This window comes from Meleagris gallopavo, chromosome 5 (genome assembly GCF_000146605.3).
Source record: "Meleagris gallopavo isolate NT-WF06-2002-E0010 breed Aviagen turkey brand Nicholas breeding stock chromosome 5, Turkey_5.1, whole genome shotgun sequence".
Lineage (NCBI taxonomy): Eukaryota > Metazoa > Chordata > Aves > Galliformes > Phasianidae > Meleagris > Meleagris gallopavo.
Genome location: NC_015015.2, coordinates 42170812 through 42194153, shown reverse-complemented (window position 1 = coordinate 42194153; position 23342 = coordinate 42170812). Strand labels below are relative to the sequence as shown.

Sequence of the window (23342 nt, the reverse complement as noted above, 5' to 3'; positions counted from 1 at the left end):
TTGATTTTAAATGAGTTACTTTGGAAATAAATTGGCCAACTAGATAAAACTACAGGTCTGAGGTATTGAAATAATCGAGCAAGATTTCCATGATCATAACATGGTAAAAAATTGCAAAACAGTTGTATGATATCATGTATTTCTGTACCTGACAGATCGCAATCGATTTACCACAAGATTTTTAAGCTGCATGGCTGGAGCCAAGATAAAAATTGCTGTAAAGCTTACAAATAGTTCTGAGGAATATGGGAACATTGGGTGGTTACAAAGACAGGGATATAGTATTGTTTCACTATTATGAACTTAGTGTTTTAATGATACCATAAGTCAAACAAATATGATGTTTCTCTAAGGTCAGTTTAATAATGTAAGGTTCTTAAGGCCACATTAAAACTCTTCTTTAGACAGCAAAAGACAGGATCTGTTCATTTGCAAATGCTTGGTAATGAAATTACCTGAAGATTTTACCTCTAGACTATAGGTTCATTTAATGCTTACGTTAGCAAGTATTAAATACTGTTGGCCTTTCAGGAGCCACTTTGAATTTGTTGAATTTGGGTGAGTTCTCAGTGGGCAGATAATTACAGCATAATAACTACCTCCTCAGTTAACTGTTAGTAGTTATGGCAAAAAGACAAAGTATTGCTTGGATTAGAGTGATGGAACTCCTAATCACAACTAAGTAATATTTGTGTATATGTAAGTTTTTACCAGTAATAGAAAAGGAAGATACTAATAATAAACTGGAAACTGGAATACTGAAGAAATGTTATACACATGCATAGATTTTATGTATTCATGTGTGTATACGTGTATTTTATATATATATATATATAGCATTAGAAGTCCTTTAGAATGAGGGGTTCGAAAGTCTCTGAAGTCTTTCTAGTTACTAGAATAGCAAAAAGATTTCCAGTCATGACTCAAGCAATCATGCTGCACAATTAGCGAAGCCTACTCTCAATTTTTTTCATTCAGTTTGCAGAAGTAACGTCAACAGAAATCCCAAAGCCTCTTCAGAAAGCATCGTAGGGTACTTGCAAAGGAAATACCTTGTTCTCCTGGTGTCATTGCAATCATCTCAAATTCAAATCTGACTGAGCAGGCTCATTATAATTCTTACCGTGTTCTCCCTTGAAGCAGCCTCTCCCGCCTCCTCCTGTACAGAACAAAACAAGAGCCACAGGGGTGCTCGGATTAAGAAAAGGCACCCAGCACCTCCCCCCAAGGAAAACTTGCACTACTATTTCATATAGTACCTCTGAAGTACATACTGCTTTAAAGGACTTTCATGCTACTGCCAAATTAAGGTGATGGATTCACAAATACTGGTTTTCTCTTCCTGGGTAGGGTTGAATAAAGAGTGGGAATGCAGGAGTGTGTGTTATTTACCTTCTGAATCTGGAAGTGTAGAGAGCATGCCAGTCTTCACAATGAGAGTTTCCCAAGGAGAACCACACACTTCAGACAGCATAACTTTTCACCTGGGTGAGATTTCTCTCTTTTTTCTTACGAGGTTAACTAACATCTGAGCAACAGATAGGAAAACAAGACAGAAAGTGCAATTGGGTGAAAAGAAGTATAGGGCAAAAAGCGCAGGAAAAGAAATTGTCTCAAGCACCAAGTTTATAATCTGAACTTGATTCCTGGAAATCCAGAAGCTTGTTTGGCTATAGACCTCAGGTCTGATTCTAATGTGGGTCTCTGACACATGACCCATGTAAATATGTGGATATCTCCCACAAAACCATTCCCAGTGAGTTATCTGCTTTTCACAGTTTGAAGAACTGGAGGCAGGACAGGGTTAACCTTTCACACTCCTCCTTCAGCCCTGCAGATGGGCTGGGGTTTTGTTTTCCTGGCTAAAGGAGGGAAGCTGAGGCATACATTTTTAATTCGAACTGAAGGCTCTTCTGGTGTAAACCGTTACCCTTATTTGTATTTGAGGAAAACAGGAGCAGGAGGGAGAAGAGGATAACTGCAGATTGGGCAAGTAGTAAGTGTCTGATAACGGCACAAGGGAGAACCCAGCGTCCTCCACTTTTTCCAAAGCGCCTGTGGGCTTGGAAAGTCACTGATATCCCTGAGCCTCCTCCCAGCCCTCCTACCCCCTCCCCGCAGCCTGACCACATCTTTCAGCCCTGCCTGGACGCCAGGTGTCTATCCGTGTCCCCCCGGCGAGGTAGACAGGGCACAGGGACCGGAAGCCCCTGGTTGGTCGGTCTTTAGACTGGGCTGCCGGCTTTGAGCATCCCTGCCCTTCCCCTCCCCCGGTGCTGCGGAGACTTTGGCTGCTACCGTGCTCCTGCCATGTGCTGCTGCTAGTAGCTAGCCGAGCGTGGCTGTGGCTGCCAACTCTGCCAAAGCAGCCTGCATCCTCCTGCTGGGCCGGGGACCCAGTAAGTATCGGAGGGAGCCTCTCTTCCCCTCCCCTCCTGGGGCACGCGGCGCCGCCGCCGCCTCCTCACAAAGGGATTCGCAGCCTCTTCCCACTCCCTTTTTAAGGCAGTGCGGAGAGGGACTCGGTGAATTCCCTTCAAAGCTATAGGGTGGCTCCCTCCTCCTCATCATCCTCCCCCTCCTCCTCCCATCCTTCCTGCTTCGGCTCTCCTCAGCGAGCTAGGCAGCTGCTACACCCAGCCGAGGGTGCCCAGCCTTCCCCCAGCCATGCCGCTGCGGCTCGCCCCCGCTGCTGCTCGCCCCCGCTGCTGACCTGTTACTCTCCTAGTGCTGCGGCCGAGCTGACGTGGGCTCAGCTTTGGGGTGTGTACGTGTGGGAGGTGATGCTGGGGGTGGGCATGGCTCGCTTCCTGAGGGCTGCCCAGCCCCGAGCCCCTTAGGTGGGCTGAGCGGGGACCGTGCCGCCCCAGCATCTGAGAGGGATCGGGCAGCCCAAGACGCAGCGGCACAAGCTGCCCAGCCCCGACTCCTCTGACCCTTACCTTATCTCCACTCCCCCTCTCTGCTGGGGTGTCCGCACCCCCTCTGCAAACCCCACCGCCCCACTCCCCTCCCCGCCCCTCCCCACTTTCTTTGATTTATTTGTGTATCTCTTGCCTTGGCAACCACCAGTTCCCCTCAGTCAAACAGCGCAGACTCCCTATAATTTGAAATTAATTTGTTTGACTGCAGCATTGAGACAGGAAGGTCGGGAAATTTATTTAATTCTTTTTCCTCCCCGTGCAAAAAGGAAGCGATGAAATTTCCAATCGAGACTCCAAGAAAACAGGTGAACTGGGATCCTCAAGGTTGGTGAATCTCTATTACTATCATTATTACAATAATAACAATTATTAGTATTATTCCTTCCGTCTCGTGACTCGCAGGAGACTATTTGACTCCAAATGGGAGGAGACGCTGGATGCTTGTCTGCCTCCCATGTGCTCTGTTTGTTCTTCCTTCCTCAGCCCTACCAAGGCATTAGAAATTGCTCCAAAGATGTGGGATTGTGTGGGTACGTGGTTAAAACCTCATCTGGGTGTAAGTTTTACAGTTATGTATTTGATGTCTCCTTTTTCTTCCCTCCTTTTTTCTTGAGTATTTCCATGGCAAACTTGCTTGGGATGGCTGTGGTCTCTGGCTCAGAGCATTGTTTGTTTTATCTGTCGCTCCTTTGTTGTTTCTGGTCATCATTGTCTCTGCTAAATGGGTGGTATACAGGAGTGGACACAGATGTGACAGCTTGCTAAGGGCTCCTCTACGGTAAATGCTGGCAAGCAACTGGAGCAAAATGCTGCTGCAGTATAACCCATAATGTGAACACTACAAAAACACACATTAAATAATGGAGCCCAAAGGGACCTTTTGACTTTTTACACTGTCCTATAAACAATTGCTCATCACAAGCGGATAGTTTGATTAACTCTGTAGTTAGCCTTGGAGTCTGTCTTAGGGAGTGTTTGTGTGATGGTGGCAGGAGATTTACGCCAGTGCAGTGGTTTTCAAAAAAATGATCTAAGTTGTGTTTTAAAATAAACCATACTGAAATGCTCTTTTTTTTTTTTCTTTTTCTTTCTTTATTTTCTTTTCTTTCTTTCTTTCTTTCTTTCTTTCTTTCTTTTTTTTTTCTGGGCATGGAAAGAAGTTCATGTGCATTCTACAGAAGAAATAACTGAAAAAATCCTACTGGCAATGTATATGTTGGTGTGTCATATTTCTGTGCATTGATACAGGAGCAGAGCAACTTGGAGCCATATGCTGAGGTTTGCAGTAGAGCTGCTGGCAGCTAGTTGCTGTACAGCAGTGCTTGCAGGAAGTATGAAGTGATAGCATGGGTTTTAAGTATTCATCTTTATTCTGCAGGTCTGGTTTTAGTGGTCTATTTGTCACTCTCTGTGTCCTAATTTCTAAAAAGAACCATTAGAAACATTTTCTCTTGGTGTAGAAGAAATACAGCAGAATAGACATCTTTCTGCCGAGCAGATCTGGTGTGCTGTTTGCATAGGATACACAATTAAGCTTTCGTTTAAGCCTTACTACATCTTTAATTAGGTGAAAGCTGAAGTCGACACATCAGTCTCCTCCACCCTCGGCTTCACAGCCAACACATGGGCAGTAACACTAACACATTTGGTTATTTCAATAGGAGCATATTCCTATCCTGTGGTCAAAATCAGATGTGGTGAAAATCTGCTCTTCCCAGGTGCTTTTTTGAATGTGTTTTCTGTAGCTTAATTTTACTCCATTTTATGCATTGCAAAATGCCTTTTACTGCAAGAAGCCCTTCCCTCCCATCCCTTGACTATGCACACAAGAAGCTGTACTGCTGATATTCTGTGTGCAGTCCCCCTGCTTGGAAAACAGCTTTACAGCATATGGATTCAACAGGTGGTTGGTCACAATTTATTAATGAGTCCAAAACCACAGAATATTCAAACAGGTTAAGGACCTCAAACCCAGCAGGTTCCCCCACTGTCAGGCTGATTCCCTGGTAAGGACTGCAGAATCCTACCTGTTATTTTCCTTCAGGGTATAGTCTTCATTAGCCAAGCAGCAAGGTCATTAACACATAGCCAGGAAGGAAGCAAGAAATGTTAATTTCTAATTCTCTGTGGGACTCAGGAAATAGATAAAAATCAATTGAATAGAAAAACTCAAATTGATAAGGAAAAATTGTCTACGGTCCAATCAATACAGGAGCAGTTTGATGTTGCATATGTGGTCTCTTCTCTGCAGGTACGAGGTTAGGAGGATGTTACATTTTGGATACTACTTTCTTAGATCAACATTTAAAAATCCAGTGAAAGGATACGAAGAGTCCTCAGTATTAAAAGCAGAACTTGTGGCCAGTGAATGTTCACACTCCGTTAGCAGGCTCACTGCAGTGTGTTTTGTGTGATAGTTCTCTGTTCTAGTCAGATAGAGAACATGCAGTTTCCATGTTTCTGTCTAGCGTAAATTGTGCTGACTTGTGCTAACACTACTTGAAATATTTCAACCAATGTTTCTGGCAAGCAAGGTAACATGTTGAGGATGAAAGTGAGAGCTACGGCATCTCAAAGATGTTTAGGTCAGTTCACTCAAGGCAAAATTTGCTGGATTATCTGTCTGTCTATCTATCTATCTATCTATCTATCTATCTATCTATCTATCTATCTATCTATTCCAGAAACATTTCTAAAGCCCACAGTCCTTGTTGTGGAGGTATGATTGGCTTGAGACTGATGACATTGCTGGTTTTTGATTCCAGGTCAGGATGATATATGTTGAAAGGAATTAATGCTCAAACTCTTTAATGGTGTTAATGGACTGCACTTTATATATTTAGATAAATAAATAGAACTTACTGGTAGACTTCATCTCACATAAACCTGTTATTCTCACTTCACGTCAGTGAAAATTAATATAGCATAGAAATACTTTGTGGATGGAACAAGTTTAAAGGAATAGACTTAATGTAAGAGCTCATGTGTTATACATAGCTAAGTGGACTGATTTTGTAGACTGTTAGACTAGAATAAATAAGGCATGGTGGTATTGAACTGTATATACTTTTATCCTATTGTGTAGCATCTTCACTTGTCATGGCTACAGAAATTACTTCTGCAGTCTCTCTAACTGATCAGTGTATTTTCTAGATAAACCAATTATTTCATAAACCTGGGAGTACCTAAGGTTCGGGTTCCCTCAGGGAAGTTCCCTCCTGTCCTAGGCACTATATAACTCCATTCATTATCAAATGTCATTGCAAAAGTCATTAGGATTTGTTCCTAACATTCCAGTATGAACACTGTCCTAGAATCTCACAACAGAATGTACATAGTGTTCATATGCATTGAGTGAGTTGGTTAACAGAAGAGCATAATCCCAAACAGGCTCCTGCAGAAGAAACACATTTTTTCACAGAGCTGGACTCTCAGTAGGGATACAGGATCTCATACTATGTATCCTCACATTTGAGGTAGGAAAAAAAAAGAAAAAAAGAAGAAAAGTCCTGCTATTTGTCTTACTGCTAGAATCAGCTTGGATTTATACTATCAAAGGGCATTTAATTTTACTGTGTCCAGTTCTGGGCTCCCCAGTACAAAAAAGACAGGGATCTCTTGGAAAGAGTCCAGCGGAGGGCCACAAAGATGGTGAAGGGCCTGGAGCATCTCCCCTGTGAAGAAAGGCTAAGTGAACTGGGTCTGTTTAGCCTTGAGAAAAGAAGACTGAGAGGGGACCTGATCCAGGTTTATAAATACCTGAGGTGTGGCGGCCATAGTAGTGAGGCCAGTCTCTTTTCAGTGATACGTGGAGACAGGACGAGGGGAAACGGACATAACCTGCAGCATAGGAAGTTTCGCACGAATGTGCGTAAGAACTTCTTCACGGTGAGGGTGACGGAGCACTGGAACAGGCTGCCCAGGGAGGTTGTGGAGTCTCCTTCTCTGGAGATATTCAAGTCTCGCCTGGACGCCTACCTGTGCGACCTGGTGTAGGGAACCTGCTTTGGCAGAGGGGTTGGTCTTGATGGTCCCTTCCAACTCCTACAATTCTGTGACTCTGTAATTTGCCTGTCATTGATTTTTTCCTTCTTCTGTTTGGTGCAATTTAGGCAATGCAATCCTCACACTAATTAGTAGATCAGATTTTTAGTTTCATACGTCATGCAAATTCTCATGTAAACATTTTGAAATGTAAGATTGCATTTAGAGCAGCATACAGAGATTCTAACTCTTGTAATTGTTCTTCTCTTCCTTCATCTCCCACCCTCCTCTTGGAGTCCTGTTGTCCATACTTAAGTTAGCTTACAAAGTCTTTCCAAATATATTTTTAAGCATCCTTCATTCTGACCAAAACTCTGGATATCACAGGAATATCATTTTTTTATGCTAATTGTTAGCATAAATTGTCAGCTTAAAATTACTGCTTCTTCCCAGAAGAGGATAGATGTGACCCTTTCCAACATGCTCAGAAATTATCTCCAAACATGAATGTCTTGCAGAGCGATGGTTTGATGTTTTTTTCCAAGGTGATGATGTTAGTAAGCAGAAAATGGAGTTCAACCTTGATCCATCATTTGTGCCTCCAGGTTTTTTGTTTTTGTTTGTTTGTTTGTTTGTTTGTTTGTTTTTGTACCATCATTGCAGTGATATGGATTATCAAAGCCCTTTGAATTTTCAGCTAGATGTTTATCTCAACTCGATCTTTTGGAACTCTGAAGTTTTGGTACAAGCTCAGTGTCTTTTTGCAAACACATCTTTTATGTAAGGTAGCTCTCTCAGTTTGAAACCCTAAAATCATGCTATTACTATCATCCTTACATTTTGTGTTAGTGGTCTGTGGTGAATTCAAGCTGTGATTGAAAGTCTGGAGTTTTTCTGATTCTGCCACTGAGTTATTGTTTAACTTTCAGTAAGTCACTTACCCTTTCTTTTCCTCCTTTCTTCTCTGACTGCAAAATGGAAATATTAATTTTTGTCTACTGCACAAGGGTGTTGTGAAATATAATTAACTTGTTTAGAGCAATCTAAGACTTGCTATTGAAAGCAGATCACATGTATTGCAATCAGTGCTAAAACAATTAGGAGGGAGAAAAACAGCCTGTCTTTATGCATCGATCACATCACTTATGAAATAAGGTTATCTCTGCACTCTACAACTAGAGGAAACTAGCATTACTTCCACATCTCTGCAGACACTGAAGGCTCAATTGAGTTTCCCATTAGATGCGTATAGAGCCATTTGATAGTCCCCAGCTGCTTCTCCAGATGGGCACAAGTCTTCCATAGGTCCTTCTGTGGGATTTTTTATTTCACCTGAGGCACCTAAAGAGGAAGTGGACACCTGCATTTGGACCCGAGTCTGTACAGATAGCAGGATTGGATCATCTCTTAATGGCTGTTGGAAGAACTCTTCAGTGTTGACTACTCAGTATAAAATTAAACTGGCTGCAAAATGTTACAAACTGTTCCAGTTTCTGCTTTTTCTGCCATTTAATATCAGAAACCTATGCAAAGAGCAAACTATTATAAAGACATAAATGAGTAGAATGAGGAATCTCATTTCTGTCTCTCGTTTCAAGAATATATATGAAAATATGTGTTTAATATCATGAAGTGCGGCTGTGGGCTAGACAACTTAGTATCCTTCTGCACTAATAAGACATTTTTAGTAGCTCAGGGTAAGAAGACATTGCTATGGAAAGCTGTGATGTACAAAAACATAGCTCTGTTCCCAGCAAATGAAGGCAGGATACTAACCATGTGCTGCTTGCATCACAAAATCATATTGGTTTTGAGTTGTCTTGGATCTGGAAAAAGTAAGGATTCAGAAAGGTCAAATTAATAATAAAAGGAAGTAAAAGATTGGGCAACAGCTTTCTTATAGTAGTAGCAGTAAGAAAGACTGAACAATAGTCAAGGTAAGAAAGATGAAAAGTAAAGTATTATTATAATGCCATCTATACTGTGAGGAAAAGGAAATGAACAGAGCACTATGATGCTATAAGTCTAGGTCAAGGGTAGCAGTAGAATTGTTAGCAGCTGGAGAAGTTAGAACAGAGTTACAATTTCAGTGAAGAATACCAGTGCTATTTTTGCAACATTGTACAAAAGTAATTGATTAATAGGCTTTTGAGCTGAAAATTCCCTTGAGCAGGTCTTGAAAATGGATGCTACCTGAAGTGATGGAGTTTGCTTTTGGGAGAAAGATACATGATATCTGTTGTAATTGGGTAGCTTTTGGTTTAGCTTTTGTCATGTCTATGGATTTATCTAGCTAGTGTATCAACTATATCAGCTTCAGACAGAAGAGTGCATATATATTTTGATATAAGTCTTACTCTCATGATTTAAACCAGAGATAGGCTTTTACTCCTCCAGTACAAACAATATGAGATTCTTCACTTTAAAGTCTCAGAACTTTGTTGTCCCTATGAATTAAAAGTAAAAAAGTGACTGGAAGAAAGAAGAAAAACAAAGAAACAAACAAAAAAACCCAGATAATATTAGAGATGGAAATGTCCTCTAAGGTGAAACCACTGACTTTAAAAATAACCTGCCGTTCAGTTCTCCCCAGTTAACCCGATGAGATCAAACAGCGAATGAGAACAAAACCCATCATATACTCAATTCTTTTTGTTCCATAGTTCACTGTTTTTTTGTTTTGTTTTTGATATATTTTTTTCTAGGTTGCTTTTACAGTTACAGTTAAATATCAATTCAGATTATTTAAATAAACCGATGTTTAAAAAGTGAACCATAATTCTCTGACAATGTTAATGAAACATTGGGGGATATTTTCTTGGTCTGAGAATGCTGAAACCAAGAATTCAGACTTCATCTTTAACTGCTAAAAAAAAATTTCCTTACTATTATAAATGTTATTACTGACAAATGTTTTGAGCAGTATACCAAATACATGTATCAATATGTGTTACTCAGGTGTTCCCAAATACAAGATTAAGATTAAGATTTTGAAGTTACAGTGCAAATTTTGGTGTGGTTAAATCTTGGTTTGAGAGGTGAAAATGAAAGCCAGTAGTGAGATAGAATCAGTTATCAAAATTTGTGTAGACAATAAACAATTCAACTACTAAGGAGTAACAAAACATTCTTATTAAGCAATGCAAGTTATTTTGGCATCGCTATCCTACAGAATCATCACAGTGTTTCAAGCATCAGGCTTTGAGTATCTAGATTTGTTATAGCCATATGTTCATATCTCAGCAGGACTGACTCATCTTTTCTTTCTGAGGAGAAAGAAACAGCATGTTAGTGACTTTACTGGATGAGGATTTTGGATTTTGCACCACTTTTGTGCTTGCACCACTGAGATTCTTAAGATTACTATTGCTGGTTTCTTAAGTGTTAAGACTGCTAATAGGGGTTTTAAGAGACATTTGTGCAGCGACATTTGTGATAGGCAAAGAAACAACCCCAGGCCTACCTTTTAGTGGTGCTGGAGCCACCATAATAATTATCTTCTTTGAGAAGAAGAGTTCATTACTCGTTTACAATAATATGCTGACACATAACTTGGGTTTCTCATTGCCATCAGACATTATTTGTTGATTCTGTTTTCTGAAAATAAATACCTGCTGCCATTTAATGGACAGTAAGGCAACTGAAACATTTACATAGGATAGGTATGTATGCTAATGGGCCAAACGGACACCTCTGTCTTCCTAGAGGAGCAGCTTAAAGCGAGATAAAATGCCCTAGGACCCCACAATAGGTACTAGGTAAATATGAGTGAGCAACTGAGTTATGCTCAGTTGTGACTATTTTGAACATAAAACATCTAAATATAGGTAGGTATTCAAATGAAATGCAGAAGAATTTGAGTGAAAGGACCTGCTATGGTCAGAGGAAATATAGTCACATATGGTCGTTGTAGCCTGGAGAACTTTCAGGAGGTGTCTGGTTTAGGATGAGCAGAATAACTCTCTGGGATGCACTCTCTAATATGGGCACATCTGTATTGACTCTAACGAGTTATATTACAAGATAAACAACTCATCAACTCTTTCATTTGTTCTGTATTTGTATTTTGAACTTTAGCCCAAATGGTTTTGGGTACCTCCTCACTAGAAAGATTTAGAGGACACCATTCTTTCCTGGTGGATTCATTCTCAAATTGCCTGGGCTTTGGGGTCATGAGGGGTTATACAGTCATTCCTAGTGCATCTCTGCCAGAAACAGTAAATTACTATTCTGAGCTAGGCATTATTAGTGGTGATTTCATTTGTTACTACCAGCTTTGAGTACAGAATGAGGTCATATTCACCTACTATTATATTACATTGTACAGGCATACTTTTCTTAAATGAAGCTTGATTTGGAGCAAAACTGACTAAGAGGACACAGCTGTCTCCTTCTTAATTTTGATATCCGAATGCATGTAGCTATGTGTCAGTGACACAGTATGACAACACTGCAAAGCACTATTAGATTCTAGAAACCACAGCATATTAGCAGATACCATCCTTATGTGGCTATGAAACTTTATCATAGTTCAAATTGCAACTGTGTTTCTATACTCAGAATAGAAGTTGAGCATGAGACAAGAAAAGTCTCACATAATTTGTTTGTTGGACCAGTCTCCTTATCTATGATATCCTAAATTGTATAACATATAACAGCTCTGAAGCCAGCTTTGTGCAGCCAGAATCAGCCTAGTGTTGATCTGGAGCTCTGTATGTCCAACTGGTGGCACTGTTCATCTGTTCTGCTTGTGTTTGCTGCCAGGCGCAGGATAATGATTCTGGAGGCACCACGACCTACTTACTCTTGCTTATCTGAGCTCTCTGACTCAGTACTTTCTAATAATTGTTCTGTGAGCATTCTGATTGCAGCATCTTCGCCAATGCAACTTAACACACCAAAAGTGGAAATGAAAAATGTGTACATTATAAAGAATCTAGAATAACAGAAAATAAAAATATCTGTGCTGAAGAAGTGCATTTCAAACAGCAACTGCCTCTCACTTGTGAAATGACTTTTCCGCACAAAGTCATTTTGTAATATCTAGCTTACATGTATTCTTTCTCTTGTTTTCAAAGCACAGTAAGACTCACTTACTGTGTACAGGAATTTAGCACTAACCTGTATAGAACCTCAGTATATACAAATAGTGTATCTCCAGTGAACTAAAAAATAACCCAATGGATGTGCTTCTTACAAGATTTCTGACCATTACCACATGATGAATAATCCAATTCTATTCCCATTGCCCAGAAAAATTGAGAAATCATTATTTAATTGAAGCAGTGAATCATTACTCAATTTTGTTAGAATTCACAGTATTTTTCTATAAATTTAAACCACTATCCAGGCTGGGTAAACCACCAGCAGACTGATGCAGGAGTTCTTGCTTTTACAGAGGAACATCAGTGTGAGCTCTCTAGTTATAGTCAGTAATGTGCTGATACATCTTAAAAGATGAGTCAAGAAATCTCTGAAGGTGCTCACACTACTCTTATCGTGCCTGTGTTTTCTAATCTTGTTCATATGTGAAAGGTCTATTCTTTTTCTGTTAACATTAGAGAGTCCTGCAGCAAATGCACTCCCCTGGCTAAATGATGTATTGGTACCTTATGTTTCCAGCTTATAGTATATATCTGGTGCCACTACAGTTCCTCTTTGCATGATTGTGAGAAAGCAAAGAGATTCCTTCACTCCAATGCTATGCCATGCCACTAGCAGACAGCTGTCATCAATCACACTTCAAATATAGATTAGGTAGTTTCCTTCACAGGACAGAATGGAGCAATGGAGCTTTATTTCATCTTTTGTCTCCACTACTTGTTTCTCTTTCCACCAGGTTTCTATAGGTAAGAATGTTCTTTTCTTTATACACAAGTCTTCTTATGCTAAACTATTAGAAGATAAAGGTTTTCTTCACTGGCTGGTCTGGCCATGAGACCATTTGCTGGATATCTTGTGTGAAATAATGAGACAGGATATTTGGAAGATTCCAGTCCAGCTTCTTCAGCAGTAGGACACCAGCTAAAACCCTGAACCTACATCATTGTATGAGTACTTGGAAACAGAAAACCTTGAAATCTTGTGGGACATCCTGACTTCCTAAATGTTGCTGGAATTCTGGAACACTTCCTGGAGAGAAAAATGTAATTGACTTATTTTACCCAATGGCATGATGCAATGACTTTTTTTTATTAGTCTTTAAAAGGAAGATTGTGGATAAGCAGCAGCATCACTGCTTCAATGAGCCTGTTGTTCCTGCAGGATGAATTCTGCAGAGGACCAGCTGCTTATTTGTTGATGCTTGTACTTGAGGCTTGTGATATGTTGACAAGAAAGAAGATTTTCTAAATATTGCCTAATAAGACAAAAAAGTGGTGTACTCATCTGTTCTGACAGGAACTCTTTTTCACAAAGTCATCACTATGCCCTAAGATTTTGAGCCAAAAGCACTTGCTTCCGATTTGGCTCTTGATAGAACAAATCTGAACGGACTAGCGCTCCCAATTTTAGCAAGAACAAGAAATATTGGTCTAATGCTAGGGAAAGAGTTTTTAGCAATGATCTATTAGTTTTAGCTTTATTTCAGAAAACAAAAGGTGAGGATTTTTGTTGGGTTTCTCTATATTCAGTTTCTCTAAAAATAGCCTCATGAGCCTGATGATAGTAGCACTGCTGCCAGTGAGTGTGTTGGAACAAACACAGTCACCGGTTTTGAAGCAGAGGGATTCCCTATTTGGGACTTGCCCCTGCCAATCACTTCTAACCTCCCCTCAACTCTTTCAACTCCTCAGCGCAATGCTCTTCTACTCCATTTTCCATTTACCAATATGTAAAATACCTTGCCAGGGAGTTCACCTCATCACTTGTGGCTGGGCGCCTTGCTCTGGCTCGAGTGTCAGAGGCAATGGAGAGGGCAGCTGAGAGCAGAGCTGTGGGAAGAGGAACTACGCAGCAAGCTGCAGGTATGCTGCTTCCTATGCTGCCAGCAGGACTGTAGAGAAATGAGAGACAAGAACAGATGTGTGTATTTGGAGGAGGGCAGTGTGGAAGAGAGGTCAGGAAAGAGAAAGCAAAGCAGGGGAAACAAAATTCGAACTGCCCTCCAGCAGTGTGCAATCTCACTCCAGCACAAGACAAATCTCTCTCAAGTGCTCATCTGGACTTGGCAGCTCTGTAAGTAGCGCTACGAATGGTGTCAATAGCAGTGCATCTTCATGTTAATGCCAATAAATGTTAGATAGAAACCCCCTGAGGATTATTGTCCTGAAGTCAAGCTAGAAAAAAAACAACCAAAGATGCTTTCAGCTGTTTCTGGAGTTCACACCCTGTCCTGTACCCCAGCCTTTTGACCAGTGAGCTTTCACGTATGTGCCTGGGAGCAGTGGGAGAGTGGGGGAAGTATCCCAGAATACCATGATTGTGACTTTTGGCAGAGATATATATTTTTTAATGTCAGTGCATATGTTCTGGCTGATACTTCCACAAACCAGTCTTGGGTGTCCTCTTATTTTCCTGCAATTTGCATTGCCTCAGTATGCAGGAGTGCTGGGGCTGTGTTTGCAACAGAGGAAGAGTAAGACTCGGACAGTCCATTTTAGGTTTTTGTGGGCAGGCTCTGACTGCAGTTCTGAAGACAGAGAGTCAGGGTCAGAATCCATCTGGATGTTCTTGTAAATAGTCGGCAAGAGCAGCTCACAAAAGGAGTATCGTATTTGTCTTTTATGACTAACAACACAAAGGAATATAATTTGTGGTTATCTATTAATCTTATAACAGACAGGCCAGTATTTTTTATGTATAAAGAGTGGAACAGAGCTGTCTCTTAAAAGAACTTCAGGAGTTGCTAATACACTGATGACAATTAATTGTCATACCTGCTTGTTGCAGATATGACAAAGACCATGTTTTAATCACCTCCTTAAATTATTCTTGAAATCATTTGCTAAAGTCTTTGTGGCAATGTTTACATGAGACAAATAGTGAATACATGCAGTATGTTTTTCTCAGTGTCACGGGAGGTTACGTATTCTAAGAAAAATACTTTGATATATTTAGATAATCATGAAAGATTACTAGACTTTTGGCATGACTGGTGCGAAGATGAATGCTGAAATGCATTTGACTATTTTTCACAGAGGGGAAAGCTTTCAACAGCATTTTCCTGTTGTGAGTCAGGAGATGCATTTTTTGGAAGTTTTTATACCCTTAACATTTTACCTGTTTGTTTACATGTCCTGGATGATAAATATGGTCTACAACATTAGGCTGTTTTCCTAATTTATCCTTCACTCGTAGCTTTTCTTCTTGGGTCCACATGGGAATGCAGGGCACAAGCTGAAAATATAGGCTGAAAATATGTTTTCTGGCAGATGATTGTCTGTCCAATAAGAAACTTCAGTGAAGAAGATTTCACTCAATAGGTGTTCCCATGTTAGCTATCCTTGCAGATGGGCTTACTCAAACCAAGATACTAGATTGGCCAAACTGGCTGAAGTAAAAGACACAGGTATTTCCTGCATTCTTTAAACATGAAGAGGCATTTGCCCTCTGTAGTTCGCTAACTCATTTTTTTCTTTTCTTGTTCTGTACTCTTAACACTAGCTTATAATGAATCATGTTGGTATTTTGTTACCATTTAATATGTTAGTGATAAGTGGAACAGAGAAACATGCTGAATACAACAGCCTTTTCTCTGCCATTTGAAGATTGCTTTCTTTTTCTGAAGAAAGAAAAATGTAACTTCATGTCCATTGTTTGCTAAATATATGTATGATGAAAGTTTGTGCTGTAGACAAAAAAAAAGGGACACAAAGCTAAAGAATTAAAGTATGACTTTGTCCATCCCCCATTCCCCCACCCTCACCCCCCCCCCCACTTTATGATAAGTCATAAGAAGAGCTTTTTTGAGAAACACATCACCATGCTAAGAAATCTATCTGGCTTTTTGTGGCTTAAAGCTGTTTTCTGTGCAAATCTTAATAAAAAATTGGATCACTCTGCAAGAAGGAGCCTAGAAATACTTTTGAACTCCTCACATTTAGGATCAAGGAAAATTATTGTCATCTATCATTGGATTTTTACATAATGATCTAAAGAAAGTGGTATATGGTAATGCACTGCTATCTGGAATAGATTCAGGAGAGTGGAACTCCTGTTCTAAATGCCACTGATGTCTGAAACCATAATTTGAAGAATTTATGAAATAATTATAATATGCAATTATTAATGAGAACCTACACAAATACAATTTAAGATTGGATTTGTTGACTTAGTGAGTTTTTTGATTTATTTATTTCTTTGGTGGTTAAAAGCACTGAGATTTTCATTCTGTAGACTTCTTTTTTTCCTAAGCAAACTTTATGAAATTTTCCTTTCCTTGCCTTGAAAAACCTTTTGAGCTGGATGCTTGAACTACTATTCTGCTGTGCTTTAAAGAATTTACACATATAAATGGCAGAACCTTTCAGAAATACAATAAGTATAAAAATGGTATTCAGACCCTCCTCTCTCTCACTACATTTCCTAACTAAAATTCAGCTAGCTTGTACATTCTTCTTTTGTATCTCTTTAGGGAGTCTAGGTTCAGAATTGCTGAATGGAAATGATGGAATACCAGAAAGTCTTTCAACACCCTCACAAAATCTTTTGAAATCAATGAAAAAAGACACAGCATAGCTCAGGAGAAGAGTAATTGCACAGACTCGTTAATCTCTTGCACGCTTGTTAAACTAATCACAACTAGATTAATAAATAATACAGTTGGTCAAGTTTACCCAGCACTCCATTTCTAGCTATTTAACATCTGCAAAAAAATGGTGATTTTCTTTTCTTTTTTAAAGTTGCCAAAGAAATCACATTGTATTGCTGTTTTTCCATGGTTAGTTAAGGGCATACACAACTCCTACCAGCATGAAATATTTAATGAATTTGACATTTAGCTTTATGTGAAAATGTGTGCTGCTAACATCTACTTTCTCAAATGTGTATAGAAAATGAGTAAAATAAAATGATTATGTGTGAGAACAAAAATGAGAATGAAAGGTGATAAAAAGTGAAAAAAATCAAATCAGCTCAATAGGACAAATGAATGTTTTTGTTCCACATTGACTCAGCTCCAGTATTTAATGACAAGAAGGCATTGCTGTTGGAAGACTGCTTGCTCTCGCTCTTTCTTTCTCATGCTCATCACAGTAGTTCAAGTCTTGATCTATACATTGATATTCTTAGAGTGTGAGGGTAATGAACTGATGACTTTTTTCTTTTTTTGCCAAAATCCATATGCATACCATGATTGATGGGACTTAGAAGGAAAAAAAGTGCTGAATGATACACATCAACTCGTGTGCTCAGCTCTGTTGTCTGTTGTCCAAGCTGGCTTGGTGGGTTGACCTGAGCTGGCTGCCAGATGCCCACCCAGCTGTTTCTTCCCTCCTCAAAAGGACACGGGGAGAAAATAAGATAGAAAATCTTGTGGGCCAAGATAAAGACTGGGAGATTGCTTACCTGTTGCTGGCACAAACAAAGCAGATTGACTTGTGGAAAATTATTTTAGTTTGTTGCAGATTAAAATTGATAAAATGATGAGAAGCAAAGACAAAGGTTAAAATGCCTTCCCATCTTCTTTTTTTTTTTTTTCCCTACTAGGTTCAGCTTCCCTATTTCTTCTCAAATTCCTCTTCCTTCTCCCAATCCTGAGTGGTGCAGGTAGATGGAGAGCAGAGGCTGTGGTGAGGTCACAACAGTTCCTCTGTGGCTCTGCTTTCCCCGTGCACTTTTCCCTTGCTCCAGCATGGGCTTTCACTGTGGGTGCAGTCCTTCAGATAAATCTGCTCCAGAGTGGGCTCTCCAGGGGCTGAAGTTCTTCAGGAACTTGCTCTGAAGCAGAGTTCTCCACAGATTGCTATATGGATCTCTGTTCCAGCATAGTCATCTCCATGAGCTGCATGGAAAGGCGTGGATTCATTCAAAACTTCTGAGCAGCAGAGGAGTGTCTCCACCAGCACATGGAGATCATTTTCCTCTCCCTCTTCTCTGACCTTGCTGTCTGCTGGGTATTTTCTCACACACTTTTTACTAATTTCTTTGCCTTTTTTTATATATATATTTTCAGAGAGACCCCACTAGCTTCAGTGAAGGGCTTGCTATGTCCTGCACTGGATCTGCTGTGGACCTGGCTGAAACCGTGTTGCCTAGCACAGGACAGGCCTGTAGCCTCCCTGCTGCTAACACCTTGCCACATAAATCCAGTACACTACCATAGAGATCAGATAGCCCAGTACTTGGTTTTAGTTGGACAGCTTGCTGCACAACTATATGGAAGCATACTCTGGTAGTGTGGACAGGAGAAACTGGAAAATACAACTATAAGACTTGGAAAAACCTCTTATCAAATAGGTTTGACAGCATCTTTCAGTAGAAGGCAAAATTCATTCTGATGAGTTGCTGCATAGAGAAGTTTCGTGTCTGCCTCTAAAGAAACTCCTGGGAGTGGCATAGACACTTAAATTCTACTAATCCTTCTGATCTCCAGTGTGCCAGCATCACTGTTCTTTGAAGACTCTTTGGATAGTTGGGAAGCTATAGCTACGAAAGGAGAGATCTTAATGCAAAACAGTTTTGGCTGTTTAAGATTTATTTATTTATTTATTTATTTTGTATGAACTATAGTTTTTCTAATGAAGAAGAGTATAAGCCATATTATAAATCAGTGGTTCTTTCTTGTTTTCTCATAAAAATTGCATTCCAAATCAATTAAGCAGCTGGGATATTCCAAGAGCTATTAATTAGTACATATCAGTTATAACAAATAAAGCAGATTTATGTAGATTTCTTTGGAAACATATCAAGAATCATAATTTCAAGCACTGGCTGGGAATTTATGGCAAATAATTCAAAAATTGCAGAAGCTCTTTTATATGACATTTTCCCCAGTGCTGCTGCTGCCAGAGATTGCGAGGCACTGGTTAGACATGATTCCCTGTAGTACGTATTACTGACATTTCTCTCCCCACCAACAGAGAGAACTCAGTGTATGAACTTTTCCTGTATTTCTGTAGTGTTATATTGTAATAGGATGAAATGCTGACTGTATGCCTCATGCAGTTTTATAACTTATCATGGTCCTACTGTCTTCTCCCTGCACCACTCTGGGACTAGTTCAATTGGGAGTGAATAGTGCTACTTTCAGTCTACATTCAGTCTTTTTGTTTTAATGTTAGTTGCCCTTTCTGCCTTTACCTGTCTCTCTTTCCATACTTAGCTGAGTGCCTTGCTACTGATGACTGTGTTTGCAGCAGGCTGCTGAGATGTTGCTGAAGTCAGCAGCAGTAATACTGCATTAGAGATCCCACTTCAGGGAAAACAGTGTTAGATTTAACCAGTGGGGTACTGCTGCAGTAAAAAGCTGTACGCTCAGAGGCACTCTGTGCATTTTTCAAGCTAACAATATGCCTAGCTTTGCTTTCATGAGCAGTAAAATGTAATAGTAATGCTTCTCACTTTAACAGCTGTTTCCAGCAAAGTGCTGTACAAACAGGAGGGTGAAATTCCTCTTGTGTGGAAGGCTAGATGCAACTCTCACTGCTCAAATCTTGTGGTTGAACCCTGAGGATTTGCAAAGGGACCAGAGCCAAAAAAGCTTCAAACACATTGACACTGAAAGCAATTTTCTTGTGACTGTATGGATGCAGCAGCCACCAGACAGCAGCGCTTATTATTATGCCCCAGTCCAGAACAACAGCCACAGGGATACTCGTGTTCTGTCCCGTGTGTAATCGTAGCCTGCAGGCAGGATTTTGTCTCCCATTCCTTGATCACAGCTGGAATGTCACCTGTCAATTAGCCCACATCATGCAAAGATGCTGCACAGACACAAAAGCAGACACAATCATGGTCTACTGGGACTTTTGCTCTAAAAGCCAGATTTTCTAAACTAGAGACAGATTTTCTATTGTCCTGTGTGTAAAAATCTGTACATTTATTGTGTTGGTTGAATGGATGCTCTACATTACAAAACGTGTTTAAAGAAAAACACACACAGCAGAGACGAAGAAGGGAAGGAGGAGGCTGAAATAGCAAGCAAAGCAGGTGGCCTGGAAATGATTAGCCACATCCTCATAATGCAAAAATTTAATGGCTTAATGATTTTTTTGTTACACATGGCCAGAAACTTCTATTTTTCATTACTTTCCTCATGCTTACTTTCTGACACATAAATTCCCACTATCCATAAACCCTCATGTGTTTTCCGCTTGCGACATATTCATGAGAAGTGCATATGGATGATACCTTAATACACTGATAGCCTCATCTCTTCCTCTGGCATACCCCTTGTCCTTGCTCTGGCTTCCAGACACAGCCTTGTGATCTTAACCCAAGCAGCCAGCAGCTGAAATCACCTGGGGGACGTGGGGGAGGTTGTGATATTTGAATGAAATACTTACAGACCCTTCTCCCTCAGAAGCTTCTCTTTGGAGATGAGCCATAACCTAAGAGCTCAAGATTATATGTCATTTATTGGCAGGCTATGCTTCTTCTTGCCTTTCCATGCTGGTTCATCAGGAAGCTTCTGATGCTAACTGCAACTTCTGGCCATTTCAGAAGAGTGGTGGTAGGGGAGGGGCAAGCAACTATAATACTCTGGACAGTGAAATGAAATAAATGAAGCTCCTGAAAGGACACTACAAAAAATACATCCTTCAGAATCCCTTCATCCCCCATGTCTTTACTATCAATTTGAGAAAAGGTAGGTTCTTTTATTTTTAGTGACCACTTTAGAGAAATTGAACTGGATTTGGCTAGCATGTCACAGAATTTTCTGAGCCTTGGCACTCCAGGTCTTTGCTGAAACTTCACACACTTGGCAAAATATCATATTTCTAAGCGGAGGTAATGCTGTCTCCTTCAGCAGCGCTAAAGAATGTACAAGTGCTGATAACACAGCATAGGATCTTGTGAAAGCAGTTGGAAGGATGACTTGATCATGAATTTTCTCTGAAACGAAGCTGCATGATCACATCCCTCTGAAATTCAAATTCAATTTCCAGTTCTAAGACAAAGATAAGGAAGACTCCATGGGAAATTTTGACTGCATGACTATGTAAAATTTTGAAGAAAGCAAAAAAAAAACTTCCTGTCCTATGTGAATTTTGGGGCATGTACAGATACTTACCTTAAGATGCACATCAAAGAATATTTTTACTTGAACTGAAAGTACTTTATTGTCTTCCTTGTCTGGATTCACTAAAATGAGAGATGAAGTGTCCAGTAGTACATCTCAGAAATGTTGGCTGCCTGCAGAGAAGTATTGCAAGCCATGGGCCTAATTGCAGTTCACTGAGTGTACCTCCTGGTCTGCTGGGAATCTGCAGGCTTTCTGCTCACTCATTTTGCATTGACTCATGTATTAAACTCAAAGCCAACTACAGGGCTTATGAATGCCTAAGTCTATACATCCTCCATCTGTTTCTGTGCTGAATCCTATGAAGTCAATGTTTGCATCAGATGTGTCAAAAATGCTCTATTATACTTTTATGATAGTATTCACACATTCCTGTGTGTTCATGCAACAGTGGATCATGGAAGAAAATAAAAGCACTATATAATGTATTCAATTAAAATTGACCTACATTTTTTTCACAGGTAGATTTTGTTACAGGAATACCACAGAAAAGGGTCCATACTTTTAAAAAGATAATGTTTTTTAAAGCTACTGAGAAACTCCTCTAAAACCAGACTTCTTCAGTACCTAGTATGTTCTTAGTATACTGGATAGGGTAGTCATCTATGTGTGGGTCAGTGTATCAAAGCCATACTTAAGCTTTCATACTTAAAAGCCATCTGGACCTCCTCTCAGCAGTTTGGTACTTGTTTGATGCCACTCATTTGAGGCAGTTGTACTTTGAACCTCTCTGTCTGGAAATGTTCCCTTTAAAATAGAACTATTTTCACAACTTGTAGCAAGTTATTTGGCTCATCCTGCTGCTGCAAAGCAGGGCCAGCTACACCTAGATATTCCTGGCAGATGTTTGTCTAACTTGTTCTTAGAAACATCAATCTCTCTATATAATCTCTCCATATATTCCAGGGCTTTAAAACCATTAGAGCTCTCCATCACAGTGCCCAATCTCAGTCTCCCTTGCTGCAATGTGAATAATTTTATCATGTTGTTTATGTTGGAAATGGTGGTGATTCATCAATGTAGAATTACCAAAGTCAGGCATTCAGAAATCACAAGGAAAGTTCTAGAATTCATATGGTAGTTAGGAAGAAGTACAACTTGAGTCTTTTTCTGCCATCCAGCTTCTGATTGTTGCTTACAAATCCTTCTCCTCATCTGTGCTGAGAAAGCTGAGGTTTGCATGGCACTTGCTTGCCAAAGCTGTGGTTTAAAGACAACGGCAAATTAGCACTGTCCCCTGATAAATTTTGAGAATTGACAGGAAATAGAAAAGTCTTTCTAGATCATTGAGTTGTTTTATAATGGGCTGGAAAAGGATTTTACCTCTGCAGAATTTGCCTTGGGAATAATATTTTTTTATATTTTAATGTCTTTGTGGAAATAAGAGATATCAGACAACTGAATCTTTTCTAGACTTCACGAGTCCTGTTGGTAGTATGTTTGTGCTTCTGCAGTGAGAAGAAAATCTTCTAATTTAGGTGATCAAATTCTTGAAGGTTTAATTTGCAGCCACAAACAAATGATTAAAGCAAAGTGTATATGCAATATCAAAAACAATTTTTAACTCAAGGAAAAGTCTTGTGTTGTGCTGCTTCAATAACGTTTTACACTACAGGGTTTTGCTTTGCCCCAGTCTCCCGACGGTCAGTGGGCAAGAGCTCCTTTGATTCCTTTATTATCTTGGCTATTAGAAGAAATCTTAGGTATTTCAGCAGCTCACTTTACCAATGCAGAACATGGCTGCCTTGTTCAGAAAATATGTCAACTGCAGGCAGTGGTGTTATTAAGAGATGAACAACTCCTCAGATGCTAACTTTTAATTTGATCTGTATTGCTAGAATCTTCCCTTGTTTTATTTTGAAAATTATCCAAGGCTTTCTCTCACTGCTTAAGGACTGTGTCATAATACTGGTGTTTTCCTTTGAAAAAGGAAAGGTATCCTTTCATTTGAGACTACTTGTCTACCAATTTAGTGCATGCACATGACTGGAGGTTTATCACTGCTTCTAATGAGGCAGACTAAGTCTCCTTTGATATGATTTAACAAAGGACTCTGTTCTGGGCAAAGCCAGTCTGAACAGTGACTTGTTTTTAAAAACATGGATTAATAAAACAGATACTGTTCTACATTTATTACAAATGAATCCTTTTCTCTTGTACTTTTTGTTTGTACCATAATCAAATCACAGAATATTAGAGAAACTTGCAACATGTAGGAAATGAATTCCTTTATTTCCATGCAGTGAAACAAG

At 39.8% G+C, this 23342-nt stretch overlaps 1 protein-coding gene across 1 annotated transcript in view; it reads left to right on the top strand.

Annotated features, from left to right (window-relative positions):
* Nucleotides 1-3021: 3021 nt before the first annotated feature.
* Nucleotides 3022-23342, top strand: part of KCNK10 (potassium two pore domain channel subfamily K member 10) — a 56400-nt gene continuing 36079 nt past the window's right edge. Inside the window, exon 1 of the mRNA XM_031553637.1 lies at nucleotides 3022-3248. Coding sequence (XP_031409497.1) covers nucleotides 3197-3248 — 52 coding nt within the window. The 5' untranslated portion in view covers nucleotides 3022-3196. The remainder of the gene's footprint in view (nucleotides 3249-23342) is intronic.